The 15,039-nt window shown below is 41.9% G+C and overlaps 1 protein-coding gene across 1 annotated transcript in view; it reads left to right on the top strand.

Annotated features, from left to right (window-relative positions):
- The window catches only part of B3GLCT (beta 3-glucosyltransferase), a 118,224-nt gene extending 105,607 nt beyond the window's left edge, over nucleotides 1-12,617 (top strand). The window contains exons 15-16 of the mRNA XM_061133322.1: nucleotides 1,684-1,828; nucleotides 10,602-12,617. Of these exons, the coding sequence (XP_060989305.1) occupies nucleotides 1,684-1,828; nucleotides 10,602-10,769 (313 nt within the window). The 3' untranslated portion in view covers nucleotides 10,770-12,617. The remainder of the gene's footprint in view (nucleotides 1-1,683; nucleotides 1,829-10,601) is intronic.
- Nucleotides 12,618-15,039: the final 2,422 nt, after the last annotated feature.

Raw genomic sequence — 15,039 nt, 5'->3', positions numbered from 1 at the left:
ATAGAGTTACATGTATTCCCCATCCCGATCCCCCCTCCCACCTCCCTCTCCACCTGATTCCTCTGGGTCTTCCCAGTGCACCAGGCCCGAGCACTTGTCTCATGCATCCCACCTGGGCTGGTGATCTGTTTCACATGGTGAGTTTTCAAACTTGCAGTTCCCTTTTGTATAGTTCATAGCACCGTTTTTCTTGTTGTTCAGCTGTATTTCCTTGTATCACCCTAAATAAAGAGCTTCTTTTTCCTCTTGTCATATTCCATCCAGTCTTCTGACATCTCAGCAAAGGCAGGGAGTGTCTTCCATGTTGCTGCTTCACCGGCCGTGGTCACTGGTATCACTGACTAGTTACACAGTTCTGAACTGAGCCCAGCTGAGCGGGAACGGATGTGTTTGCATCAGGGACTGTGCTCAAGGGCTCCATCCTCTTCCCCCCTCCTCAGGAAGAGCTTTGCAAAAGAGGCTTTGTTCTCACTTGTTGGATCATCAGACCTTTATTGAGGACTTACCATGAGACCCTCTATTTGACGATGGGAATATATGGATACATAGATAGTTTTGCCGTCAGTCAAGTCTTTGCTTATTGGGAGTGAATTTGTGAATCATCTTAGTCCTGTCAGCTCTTTGGTTATTCATGATACAAAAACATCTAGTACTATTCTAGGACCAGAAGGGAAACCAGAAACAGATCTGTATTTAAAAAGAAGAGAATTTATTGCAGCAACTTGGTACAAGGGCCAGAGGACTAAGAGGGAGCGGGTGGCTTTACCCAGAGCTCAGTAACTACAGGAAGTGCTGTTGTTCCCGAGGCTGGAGGGGTGGAAGGTGCTGGATTCGGGAGCCCGTTGGTACAGGTTGCTGCGGCCACTGCTGCTGTCAAGTTAACAACGCAGCACCCGGGCGGACCCAGGACTGGCTCCCACTGCTGCTCATGAACCGTCCCTAAAGCTCTGCCAGCCTTGCCAGCGCTCCTGGAGCCCATGGCTCCCACACCCCCAACACCTGCCTCTGTACAGAGACCACCGAGCCAGGAGCAGACGGCCTCCTCCAGGGATGTGCCCTTGTTGTCAGGGTGGAGCCGGGACGTGGCTGGCCAGGGAGTCTGGAGGGCGCTGCAAAGTTTATAGCTTGCTGCAGTGCTGGGTAGAGCGCAGAAAGGCTGGAACCGTGTGAGTTCCACTAGGATGTACCTGGCGTACCAGGTCAAGCAGCGTTTTAGCACCAGTGGAGGCAAATCAGTCTCTTTCTCCCACCACCCTTCTCAAAATCACCTTAAGGAGTCTTCTGTGAGCAGGAATCACGTGGAACATGCATGTTTTTCAGTTAGATTTGATCTCATTGTCAGTTATCATCTGTATGACTTAGGTACCTTGTGTATATGGGTCCGTCTGCCTGCTGGGGGAGTGTTGGCAGATTTTATTACTGATCTCATTAAGCATGTGTGAACTTATGAACTCTTCTAATTTTCCAGTGACATACTAGAAAAAGAATACTGCCTATTTATTTGTGTATAAGATATATATGAAGAAATACAATTACTTATTACATATCTTAAAAGTGATTTTTATGAAACACTACTGATGTTATCATCTTTATGAGAAACATGGCTCTCAACTCTGCTTCCTCATTTAGATTACCAGTTGCAAGGACCTAACTGCCTTCTCTGTCTGCTCTGGTTTCCCCCAGAATGGTCTTCAGCAGAGAGGCCATCAGGAGACTTCTCGCCAGCAAATGTCGCTGCTATAGCAACGATGCTCCAGATGACATGGTCCTGGGGATGTGCTTCAGTGGATTAGGAATCCCCGTGACACACAGCCCTCTCTTCCATCAGGTGAGAAAAAGGGTTTTAGTCCTACTTCAGAGCAGGAGATGGGGATTTTCTTCTCACTTGAAGATCCTACTTTTTTCTCTTCATGTATTCTTCTGGAAACAGTCTTAAGAACTGTGTAGACAGCCTCTGGCGGGGACATCTTAACTAGACCTGTACAGCATGAAAACAGAATGCAGAAACATATGCAAAATGAAATGGTATTTGACCTGCATCCTTGCATGTGGGACCAGGTAAAAGCTGTTCCTTCCCCCCACCCCCTTTGTATACAATAAAATAAAAATTGATGGCATTTAGAAACTATCAGATGCTATTTAGAAATATCAGGACTGACCCAATATTGTCCTGCTTACCACCCAGTATTTGCAGTTCTCCACTGGCCTCAGTCTTTATAGCATTGGCTGCCTTTTTATTGGGCTTTCTCCCCTTTGGTTGCTCTTAAACTAATTAAATTTCAGTATAGTATCTCAATAAGCATATATTCTGGGGGGTATAGAAGAGATGAGGTTATAGAAGAGGTTATAGAAGAGATGAGGTTCACAAGGGGTGGTTGGTGCTAATAAGGTCACCATCCTGCAATGTGGGGTAAGAAGGAAATCCTATTACATTATTTTTACATTTTATGTAAAATTTTAAAAATAACCATAGTTCACACCCATTGTTGAGACGTTCAGGGCTTTTTGAAATTGGAAGTATTTAAATGCACATGTATTTTAAGTGTCCTCCCTTACATTGAAAATATAGTCTTCATGCTTTATTCAATAACCAGTAGCCATATAGAGACTTGGGCATGACAGAAATAACACTGCAGGAAAACTTGAACGAGGCACAGAGAATACTTAAGTTACCAAGAAAGGCAGAATCCATTTTTTGCATTCTTGAGGACTGCAAGGAAGGATTAAGAAAAAAAAAGAACTTTACAATAAGAAATGTCTGAGAAGCCACCTCCTTGGTATAAGTCAGAAGGTACTTTGCCATTTTAAAAAACTTGAGCCTATACGTGCTGTTCTGAGGACTTAGAAAAGCAGGTTATCCTCTCTGACCCCTCTCTCTTGTTCTATCTTATAATGTTTCACTCACAGAAAGGAAGGACGATGAAAACTGTTGGTGTGTAAGGGAAATAATTTATCACTGGTAATATCACAGTCTTGGGGCTTCCCAGGTGGCTCAGTGGTAAAGAACCCGATGCAAGAGTTGCAGGTTCGATCCCTGGGTCGGGAAGATCCCCTGGAGGAGGGCATGGGAACCCACTCCAGTATTCTTACCTGGAGAAATCCCATGGCCAGAGGAGACTGCTGGACTATAGTCCAAGGGGCTGCAAAGAGTTGGACACGACTGAGCACTCATAGCACACATCATAGTCTTAGTTTTTTACAGCAGCTTCTTTAGGGAAGAATTCATTAGTAAATGAAGGGGTAAGGAGAAAAGAAAGAAGGAAAATAATCAGTAAGTAAAAGTCCTTTGAAAGTAATTTAAAAAGTGTTGTTTCCCATACTTTAAAACTCTTGATTTTGCTAATTCACATAATAAATTTTAAACCTTCCCAAAGTCATAAAGTGTGCTCAAAACCCATCCTCCCCAAAAGACACTGCTTTATCTTCCAATTCTTAAGCCTATTTTAAGAGCGTTTGCTCTGATTTGGACATTACTTTCCATTTGTAATGTTTGAACACTAGAAAGAGTTGGACATGACTGAGTGACTAATACTTTCACACCAGAGAGTATATCTGTTCATATTGAGAAAGAGAAAAAATCTAGGATTCTTGGTGAGCTAGAGTGGGTGTGTGGAAACAAGCTTCAATTCAAAGTTGCCTGGGCCCCATTCCTTCTCTTTTGAGTCAGGGAAGGTTATTGTGAAATCACAGGTTCAGAACAGATGTCAAGGAATGTCTAGTATAGCTCTCTGTTAAAAACAAAGTGTCTAGAGCATGTGGTTTTTCTGTGCTTCCAAAATTATATGCCACTAATGAGTATGGCATATAAAGATGATGCTGAAAGAAGATGCTGTGAAAGTGCTGCACTCAATATGCCAGCAAATTTGGAGAACTCAGCAGTGGCCACAGGACTGGAAAAGGTCCGTTTTCATTCCAATCCCAAAGAAAGGCAATCCCAAAGAATGCTCAAACTACCACACAATTGGACTCATCTTACACACTAGTAAAGTAATGCTCAAAATTCTCCAAGCCAGGCTTCAGCAATACGTGAACCATGAACTTCCAGATGTTCAAGCTGGTTTTAGAAAAGGCAGAGGAACCAGAGATCAAATTGCCAACATCCGCTGGATCATCGAAAAAGCAAGAGAATTCCAGAAAAACATCTATTTCTGCTTTATGGACTATGTCAAAGCCTTTGACTGTGTGGATCACAGTAAACTCTGGAAAATTCTTCAAGAGATGGGAATACCAGACCACCTGACCTGCCTCTTGAGAAACCTGTATGCAGGACAGGAAGCAACAGTTAGAACGACATGGAACAACAGACTGGTTCCAAATAGGAAAAGGAGTATGTCAAGGCTGTATATTGTCACCCTGCTTATTTAATTTATATGCAGAATACATCATGAGAAACGCTGGGCTGGAAGAAGCACAAGCTGGAATCAAGATTGCTGGGAGAAATATCAATAACCTCAGATATGCAGATGGCACCACCCTTATGGCAGAAAGTGAAGAGGAACTAAAAAGCCTCTTGATGAAAGTGAAAGAGGAGAGCGAAAAAGTTTGCTTAAAGCTCAACATCCAGAAAACTTAAGATCATGGCATCTGGTCCCATCACTTCATGGCAAATGGACTGGGAAACAGTGGAAACAGAGACTTTATTTTTTGGGGCTCCAAAGTGACTGCAGATGGTGACTGCAGCCATGAAATTAGAAGACGCTTACTCCTTGGAAGGAAAAGTTATGACTAACCTAGATAGCATATTAAAAAGCAGAGACATTACTTTGCCAACAAAGGTCTGTCTAGTCAAGGCTATGGTTTTTCCAGTGGTCATGTATGGATGTGACAGTTGGACTGTGAAGAAAGCTGAGAAGAATTGATGCTTTTGACTGTGGTGTTGGAGAAGACTCTTGAGAGTCCCTTGGACTGCAAGGAGATCCAACCAGTCCATCCTGAAGGAGATCAGTCCTGGGTGTTCATTGGAAGGACTGATGCTGAAGCTGAAACTCCAATACTTTGGCCACCTCATGCGAAGAATTGACTCACTGGGGAAAACCCTGATGCTTGGAGGGATTGGGGGCAGGAGGAGAAGGGGACAACAGAGGATGAGATGGCTGGATGGCATCACCAACTTGATGGACATGAGTCTGAGTAAACTCCGGGAGTTGGTGATGGACAGGGAGGCCTGGCATGCTGGAATTCATGGGGTTACAAAGAGTCAGACACGACTGAGTGACTGAACTGAACTGAACTGAATGGGTATGGCATGGCCAGTGAATCTTGTGCAGAAAATTGTCAAAATAACCATTTCAGGACTCTGGAAGTCAACCAGAAAGCACTGAGAAGTGTGAAATCCTGAAAAACTACTATAGTTCGGGGTAAGAGCAACAGAGTCTGAGGCCTTTCTGGCTGAAACCCCCAATCCTTCCTGATTTCCATCCCAGCTTGGTTGGAGAGAGCAGTAGTTTGACCAGTATGGGCCAGGTTGGAATAAAAACAAACAAGGTTGTGGTCAGAGGGGGTGAGCTTGATTGGGAAAGAGATGAAAACCCACAGGTATGCCAGCTAGAATTGTCAAACTTGGGTAGGAAACAAACAAGAAAAAACCCCATCTTCACTGGCCTGAGAGTGTAGTTTCAATTATGGTGAAGAAATTATTTGTCAGAAGTTTAATATCTAATCCCCTGGAAATAAGAGCATAGTCGGGCTAGATGGCTTCCCTGGTGGTTCATTGGTAAAGAATCCGCCTGCAATGCAGGAGATGTGGGTTCCATCCCTGGGGTGGGAAGATCCACTTGAGGAAAAAATAGCAACCTACTCCAATTTTCCTGTCTGGGGAAATCCCATGGACAGGGGGGTCTGGCAGGCTGTATAGTCCTTGGGATCACAAAGAGTCGGACACGACTGAGTGACTAAACAAGGCAGGGCTAGATACGCCAGCCACAATGCTCTGGCCCCCTGGGAAGCTCTGTGCATGCACATGGGATGGATGAACCTGGGAGAAAGTAAAAGCCAAGGCATGTCTGAAAATCCACTGAAGTTCTGAACGTCCTTTGCAATCCACACGTAGACTGAAGCTTTATGGACTTGAGATGTCTGAGTCCAATCTCTGACTATATTATAATCTAATATAGTTGATTAGATTAGGTTGCTCAGGCATAGGAGTGACTTTCAGAAAATCATGCTAATAAATGAGAATTAAAGCTTCAGGAAAAAAGCAGCCATGCAGCTCCAGGGAGAAGGAGTCTATGGTGTAAGTTCAAGTAAGTTAGTCTTTTTATAAAGAGTAGTAAAAGTGAACAAATTTGTGAGTTGCTATAACACATTATTTAAAATAGCCAGTTTCCAACCAATTATAGTGAAAGTTACAAAGAAACATATTCAGGGAGAAATGTAGTCAACAGAAATGGACTCTGAATGGGACCAGATATTAGATTTGACAGACAAAGGCTTCAAAGCCCCTAATTATTTAAAAAAAAAACAAAAACAAAAAACTAAAAGAATTAAAGGAAAATATTACAGTAACTCAACGAATAGCAAATCTTAATAGAAAGATAGAAACTTTGATAAAGAACCAGATGAAAACTCTATAGTTGTAAAACCCAACAAATGAAATGAGAAATTATCTAAATGAACTTAACAGTAGATTGGAGATGCAAAAGAAACAGTCAGTAAATCTGAAGGCAGATGAATAGAAATTACCTAATCCAAAGAACAGAAACGAGACTAAAGAAAAATGAACATGTCCTCAAAGTGGTAAAACATAAAGTATACCAACATATATTTAATGGAAGTTCTTTTTAAAAAGAGAAGGGAGAAAAAAATGGGACAGTTTTGTTTTTTCTTTTTAAGAAACAGAATTTTCTCAAATGTTGTAATGAGAAACCATCTGTTGATCTGAGAAACTCAACAAGGCCCTTACAGAATAATAAGAAAAGATTACACACAAACATGTTATAGTTCAGTCATTGAAAAACAATGACAAAGTGAAAACCTTAATAAAAAAACCTAACAAAAATCGAAATTAAAATGTTATTGGCTGATGTTTCATTAGAAATAATAGAGAGCTGAAGGCAGAAAGAAAAGGAAGAAACTTAACCAACAATTCTGTATTAGTAAAACTATCCTTCCAAAATGAAAGTGGGATAAAGACATTACCAGATAAACAAAAAGTGAGAAGAACTTTTTCCCTTCCCTTAAAAGAAGCTAAAGAAAATCCTTTGGGCTGAGAGAAAATGACACCAGGTGCTACCTGGAATATATAAGCAAATGATTAAGTATACTGGAAAGACTGTGTGTACATACACGCCTGTGTGTATATATACACCTGTATATAAAATTAAGAAAAATGTGAACATAAATACCTGTATGTGTATATACACACATCTTTCCACAAGCACTGGAACAAAGGGAATCACTGCAGTATACCTGAAACTAACACAATGATGTAAATTAACTGTATTTCAATTTAAAAAATGGTATAAAAGACTAAAAAAAGTATACTGTGCAGCCAGTTGATCACAAGAGAGCTTGAGTGGCTATAGTAATATTAAAAACAATACATTTTAAGAACAGAAATATTACTAGACAGAAAGTGGGACATTTCATGACAAAAGGTCATGACAAAAGGTCATGACAAAAGGTCAAGAGAAAAAACAAACAATTATAACACATGTATACAGCTAACAGATCTTCACATTATACAAAACAAATGGAATTGAAAGGAGAAATACATGAGTGTTAGCTACTTGACTTGTCACATAAAGAACATTTCATCTGACAACAGAATAAACATTCTTTTTCAAATGTATATGGAATATTCTCTAGGATAGACCATAAGCTAAGACATACTGTTTTGCCCAGTATATTTAAAAGGATTGAAAACATACACAGTATACCCCCAAGAACAATGGAATGAAATTAGAATCAACAGAAAATGGGGAAATTCCCCCAATATTTGTAAATTAAACAACATGCTTTAAAATAACCTTTGGGTTGAAAAAAGAAATCATAAGGAAAATTAGAAAATACCTTGAATGGAATGAAAATGAGAACACAACATATCCAAAAATTTGAGGTCAGCTATAGAGTGATCAGTAGGAAATTTTATAGTTTTGAATATGCTGTGCTGTCCTGGTCTCCCCCGGTGGCTCAGACAGTACAGAATCCCCCTGCGGTGCAGGAGACCTGGGTTTGCTCCCTCGGTCGGGAAGAGTCTCTGGAGAAGCACACGGCAACCCACGCCAGCACTCTTGCCTGGAGAATCCTGTGGCAGGAGGCTGCGGGGCTACAGTCCACAGGCTCACAGAGAGTCAGACGTGGCTGAACGACTGACACTTTCACTTTCACAGGATGTAGTGTTAGTAGGAAATTTATAGTTTTAAACATGTTGTGCTGTGTTGTGCTTAGCTCAGTCATGTCCGGCTCTCTGCGGTGTTAGAAAGGAACAAAGATATTAAATTAATAGTCTAAGTTTCTACATTGAGAGCAGAATAATATAAAATCAAATCTGAACTGTGTGGAATGAAAGAAATATTAAAGATCAGAGCACAAATAATGAAATAGGAAACAGAAAATCAGTTAAACCAAAAATTAGTTCTAATCTGATAAACCTTTAACTAGCTTGACCAACAGAAAACCAGTTGTTTTGTTTTTGCTGTTATTTGTTGGTTAGTTGCTAAGTTGTACCCAACTCTTTTGTGACCCTGAGGACTGCAGGCTGCCAGGCTTCCTTGTCCATGGGCTTTCCCAGGCAAAAATACAGGAGTGGGTAGCCATTCCCTTCTCCAACGGATCTTCCTCACCCAGGGATCCATCCCGAGTCTCCTGCATTGCATAAGACAGGATGTAAGTTGCCAAACTCAGAAGGGAAAAAGGGGCATCATTATATACCCTACCAAAATTATGCCAACAAATTAGACAGTTTAAATGAAGCGGAGAAATTTCTAGAATCATATTTTTTAAGCAAGTCTATTTCTTAAGAAATAGAAAATGTATTTAAACCTTTATACCTTGATGAAATTGGATTAGAGAAGCAGCAAGAATGTTTCCCAACTCACTTTATGATGTCACAGATGTACGCTGTATCCCCAGAAGCAAGCACTAAAAAAAAATCACTTAAAAAACAGCTAAGAAATTAACAAAGGAATTAAAATGGGATATCACAAAAGTAAACTACAGGCCAGTGTTTCTCTTAAACACAGATGTAAAAATCCATAATAAAATGTTAATCAGCCGAATCTACCAATGTGTCAGAATTGTTGCTTGTTTTTCACACTTAAAAATGAACTGTTGGGAGATATAATTACATTTAACAGGAAAAAATAAATCCATAATACCTTTGCCTCTATTGATGCAGATTCCAGAAGTGATTGATTGCATCTCATAGAGTCATCCATGCAAGTGAAGCATTAGAGTGTGCCAAATCATTTCTGATAAATGAGGTCACAGAAAAGAACAAGACAAAACCGCCAAAGTAGAGTGCACCCAGAGCAGCATCTGTGATGCTCAGAAGTCTGTACTGCCTCCGATAATCAGCCTCTGGGCCCAAATACCAAAGAGAAACGACACAGGGCACCGTACACGGAGAGAGAGATGGCTTAAAACTGCAGGAGGAGGACATAAGTTGGGCAAATGTAAACCTTATCTGTCGAGATGACAGCTCAGTGAACAGTGCAACAAATGGAGGTTAAAACTGTTTTAGATGCTTTCCAGCTACACTGAGCTATGGTTTACATCCCATACACAATTCCCACACAGTGATGGTGTGAATGGCAGCTTGAAACATCTTAGCAGATTTCCAGAGTTAGGCCACCGCTAACCTGGTTTTATGGCCCGATAGTCACGCCTCCCACACTTCCCTTGAATGGACTTGCAGCCATTCCCCACTCCCTTTGCAGACCCAGGACACCACAGGTTTGCTTTCTGTCTCTACTGCCGTTACCATTCAGTCACTAAATCATGTCTCTTTGCGACCCTATGGACTGTATGTAGCACAGCGGGCTTCCTTGTCCTTCACCATCTCCTGGAGTTTGCTCAGACTCATGTCCATTGAGTCAGTGATGCCATCCAACCATCAACCATGTGTCTCTCTAGTGTTTCCTTTTCTAGACCTGTCCTTGTCTCTGATGAGATCTGTTTCCCTTCTCTGAAAGACATATGCTTGATTCCACGTCAGAACAGCAGGCAGGCAACAGGAACCCCCAGATAGCTTTGCCCCACCTCGCCATACAGACACCATGTATGGCCAGAGTTTCTTTAGATCTGGGAAGTAAGTTTTTCTGCCTCTCTGCAAAAGTTTTAATAGTAACTTAAATGACTTACCGAGGAAACCTTTTCATAGTACCACAGTTGATCTCTCAGGGGCATGGCTGTGGAACCTAGGAGCAGAAAGCAGACGCGTTTGGAGCACTGTGCTGTGGGGGTAAGGAAGTAACTGGAGATGCAGAAGCAAAGAGCCTAGAGGCAGATTTTCCTGGAAAGGATTCTCCTCCTTGCTGTTAGACTCCCATAACCGACACCAGCTCGGGAAGGAAAGCAGTCGATCCACACATTTAAATGTTATTCTGAAGCAGGGCTGTTTCCGGTGAGTGAGAGGGTGTGATTCTCTGTTCTGTCTGCAGGCGCGGCCCGTGGATTACCCTAAGGACTACCTGTCTCACCAGGTTCCTGTGTCTTTCCACAAGCACTGGAACATCGATCCCGTGAAGGTCTACTTCACGTGGCTGGCGCCCGCTGAGGAAGACCAAGCCAGGCAGCAGAGCCGAAGAGGCCTCAAAGAGGAGCTGTGAAGCACGGGGCCTGCAGGCACGGGTCGGAGGCCGAAACTCGCCCTGTCCTGCATCTCGCAGCTCATCTGTGCGTGACACACAGCGTCGGAAGCATCCTGACTGCAGGTGGACGTGTGATGTGTTCATTTTTGAGTTGGGAGTGGGGAAGAAGTCAAAGGGAAAACAGATTTTTTTTCTTTTCTGGGGAAAAGAAATCACTTGCGTTGGCATTATGCAGTTCTTGTAATAGACAATGATTACTGTGTATTTTTCAAGCTGTGAAACAGCAGCTTTATTTCTGTCACAGAAAAATAAATGGTACCAGAAGTCTCCTTCCTGTCCTCACTCTTCATTATAACAGATGTATCAGCTGGGCATGAGGCTGGAGAGACGTGACTGTCTTCACCATTATACATAAAATAAAGAAGAGAAGGTGTCTTGACCTGGATCTTACCATGGGGCCAACTTTTAAACCATACTATTGATGATCAAAATGATTTCCTGGTAACTCAGTAAGGAAGACTTAAGGATTATTCGTAAACCATCATAAAAGTCTAGCAATAAAAAAATCCCCTGGAGTCTGTAATCAGGGTTGTTATGTTTTATCTGTTTTTCTGTTTATGCCTCATAAAAAGAGAATAAGAAGTCTTCTGCGAGAGTTTTCTGCTTCTTTAGAGGTTCATCTGTGTTCTATTTCTCCCTGAAGCCCTATCTTTATGACCTACTTATAACACAAAAGTATACTGACTGCTGCCAGAAAAGTGTTCTCAGTATTTAAAAAACAGCGTTGTATTTTATTCAAGTCTCTGAGCTCTGTGTAAAGTCTCAGCAAGTATATTAAATTAATTGTACCTGGTATTTTATTCTTATTTGTATGTTATGTAATGACTCCAGACTCAGAACAGACCTCCCCAGTGTCAGGGAGGGCTGAATGGTGATTTGGCAACTTCCCAGGGTTCTCAAGGAATGAAATCTGCAAAGAGTATTTTGAAACTGCGCTAATTTCCACATCATAGCTTTAATATATAGTAATTTAATACACTATTAATTTTTAAAGCTTATTCTGTATTTAACATTTAATTATATAATTCCATTTTCTAAAGGTATTTGCACAAAATTTGATTTTACTATGTCTTAAACTAATTTTGGCATAGTAAAATACTTTTTTAAAAATAAAAATTATTAAAAAAAAAAATAAAAGTTATTAATTTTGCTTATTATGTTTTTATATCCAAGCACGGGGTTTTAAAGCTGTGCCACCAAACGTACCCAGGTGCGTGTTTTAACAATACATATTTCTTGCAGCTGATATGGATTTCCAAAACAATGCAATAGTATTTACCATTTTTGCAAACTAGCCAATACCAGGACTGGTGTGTTTTCAATGATAACTGAACACACTGGATTCATTTCTCTGAAAGTGGATTTTGTGGTCTGTCTGGGGAATGGATCCAGCATGATGGGTTGGATGAGAAGCACCTGAAGGATTTAAACGTCGGGCCAAGCTACTGCTGATGAATCAGTACTGTTGTCATAACTGGGATTCCTGTTACTGTCGCCGTCATAGCCACCTTCGTGGCGCCTGTAATAATGCACGTGGAGGGCCGGGCTGCCTGACCCTGTGGAGAAAAGCCTTCAGCTCCTACTCATGCCTGCCATTGTCACACTCAGCAAACAGTGTGTTCCTCTGACAGGACTGAACGTGAAGCATCTCTACCTGAAGGTCCTCGTCAAGCGTTCTCTGTTATGATGACCAGTGCCTTCTGCTGATACCGGGGCGCCTCCTCTGGTACTTTTAGGTATTCTGTTAATTATGTTTACTTTTTGGAACTGTGTAAGCCTAACAACAAGTAAAAGAACTTTGCCTAAGTTTCTGACTTCTCCAATGTATTTATGAGTCTGAGTGGAGTGAGAGTGTGGAGGGCCATGGGGAAAAGAAAATAATGAAATCAGAGGAGGAAGTTGGCAGCTGGATAAACACAGTTTTTAAAAAGAAAACTAAAAACCTATTCTTTTGAGAGAAAGCCACCAGACATTGAAGATATATTTACACATGGTCTATAAAACCATTATCTATTTTATTACATAATGAATTGGAAATATTTTGGAACCGATTCTCATAGAGTTCATATCTTAAGAACTAGTTTTGAATCTGAACTTTCCTTGACAGACACTGTCCTTTGCATATTTTCTGTGCCTTTTAAATAGGAGTTTACTTCAAATGGCTATTTTCATACTGGGGGTATCACTGTCAAGGAGTTGCAGGTGGAGTCACTGGAATGCCATTTTTGCTTTTAAGCCACTTCTGCTGATAGACCCAAAGCAAGCTGCCTGACTAAACAGGACTTTTACATATTGTAGCAAAATGAGAAATCCAAACACAAACACAGCCTTTACAGACTTTTTGGGAACAAAGGGCCATGGGCCTGCTAGGCTGCCAGTGATGCTCAGCACGCGTGTGTATCAGTGCTGAGTTTCCTGATTTACTGAATACCTGCAGTGCTTCCACAAACATATCCATTACGATTGCTTCTGTATTTTCCTCAAAAATTTATAACAGAGTAGACATTGTAAGAATGTTTCTGCTATCTTCCATTCATAATCAGAGATGGAACTTACCTGGATTGAAATGGGTCAATCAGTAGATTCATTCAGCAACTATTTCTTAAACCCTTACTACATGTCAGACCTTCCAGGATGACCCTTGTCCCCTTGTCTGTCCTCCTCACCATGTTATCCCCGGCATCCTCGAATGCTTGGCACACAAGTGCTATCGTTTTATGTCCGCAAGCTATCTATCAACATGTCACCTGCAAAATGTGCTTTCCTTCTGTCTGTAGTAAGTGAAGGCTTTGGGACTTCCCTGGTCCAGTGGCTAAGACTCTGTGCTTCCCATGCAGGGGGCCCGGGTTCCACCCCTGGTCAGGGAACTAGATCCCACATGCCGCAGCTAAGAGTTCACACACAGCAACTAAAGATCCCGCATACCGCAACGAAGACCCAGTGCAGACAGATAAAAGAAAGAAAGGGAAGACTTTGTTTCTGGCATTAAGTCTTTTAGCACATGTTTTCACTTTAAAGACACATATTCCTGGAAGGAGTTGGGGTAGGTACAAGGGAAAAGGACATAAACCAGTAATAAGATGATTTATAATAATAATAAATGCTCTAAATTAGACACTGAGAACAGGGAGACAACCGGGTGGGGACTGGGGACTCCTTTGGATGGAATGGTCAGAGAGGGCCGCTGAGAAAGGGATGCCGAGTGAAGACCCCACTGAACAGACAGTCAGGAATGCAGAGATGGATGTGCGGAGCGTCTAGAAAGGGGGGACAGCAAACCTGAAGGACCTAAGGTGGGGACAAATCTGGCATGTCCGAAAACAAAAGCAAGCCCGTGTGACTGCTTGACTGATGTCACAGTTGTCATTAAACATCCAGCTGATGTCAAATAAACAGGTGCCATGGAAGTCTGGAGCTCAGTGCAGAAGTCAGAGCCAGCGTTATAATTTTGGACTTACCAGTAATTTTTAAAGGTTTTGGAAGCCCACAGGACTGGACAAGATCGCGCTGGGAGAGAAGGAAACAGAGTCAGCCTGAGCAAGAGGGTCAGGGGGATGGAAGGGAAACTCGGGACAGGTTTGTGTAAAGGAAACCAAGGAAAGAGCATTCTGGGAAGCAAGTGGTCGTGTGCCACGTGTTGCCAAGAGGCCCATTAGGAGAGGACGGGGAAGGGACAGCGTGACAGCAGCATGGGGGTGATGACGAGATGGCTCCTGGAAAGGGGGCAGAGTGGGAACTGAGGCTGTAGTGAGCAAGTATGAACATTTGGAGGGGTCTATAGTTAGTTCTTTTTATGATTTAAAGACCGGCTAAGGTAGTTTGAGGGAAAACCTGGGATCTCGGGAGTTTTTATTTTAGGGTGGGAGATTCTAGGAAATGTCAATGTGAGATGTGAGTGATAAGTAGGGGGAAAAGGACGAGTGACTGCACTGGTGTCCTGGTGACATGGCGGGGGGGAACCCAGAGTCCAGTGCAGGAGTCTTGACAGGAGGGTCTACTGTCAGATGGGGGGACAGTGCAGGCACAGAGGAAGGTTTTTCCATTTGCTGACATGAAGATGAGGGTTCTGACATTGATCATTTCTGTTAAGTGTGAGACAGGGTTATTTGCTGAGAATGTCTGACTTTGTACACAGGTTTGCTTTATGGAAATGGCAACATTAATAACAACGACAACGATGGCAACCACTTATGTGATGCTTACTATACTTGGCATGATTCCAAGTGTT

The sequence above is a fragment of the Dama dama genome, chromosome 30 (assembly GCF_033118175.1).
Source record: "Dama dama isolate Ldn47 chromosome 30, ASM3311817v1, whole genome shotgun sequence".
In the NCBI taxonomy this organism is placed as follows: domain Eukaryota; kingdom Metazoa; phylum Chordata; class Mammalia; order Artiodactyla; family Cervidae; genus Dama; species Dama dama.
Note: the sequence above shows the minus strand (reverse complement) of the source record. Positions and strands in the feature narration are given on the sequence as shown.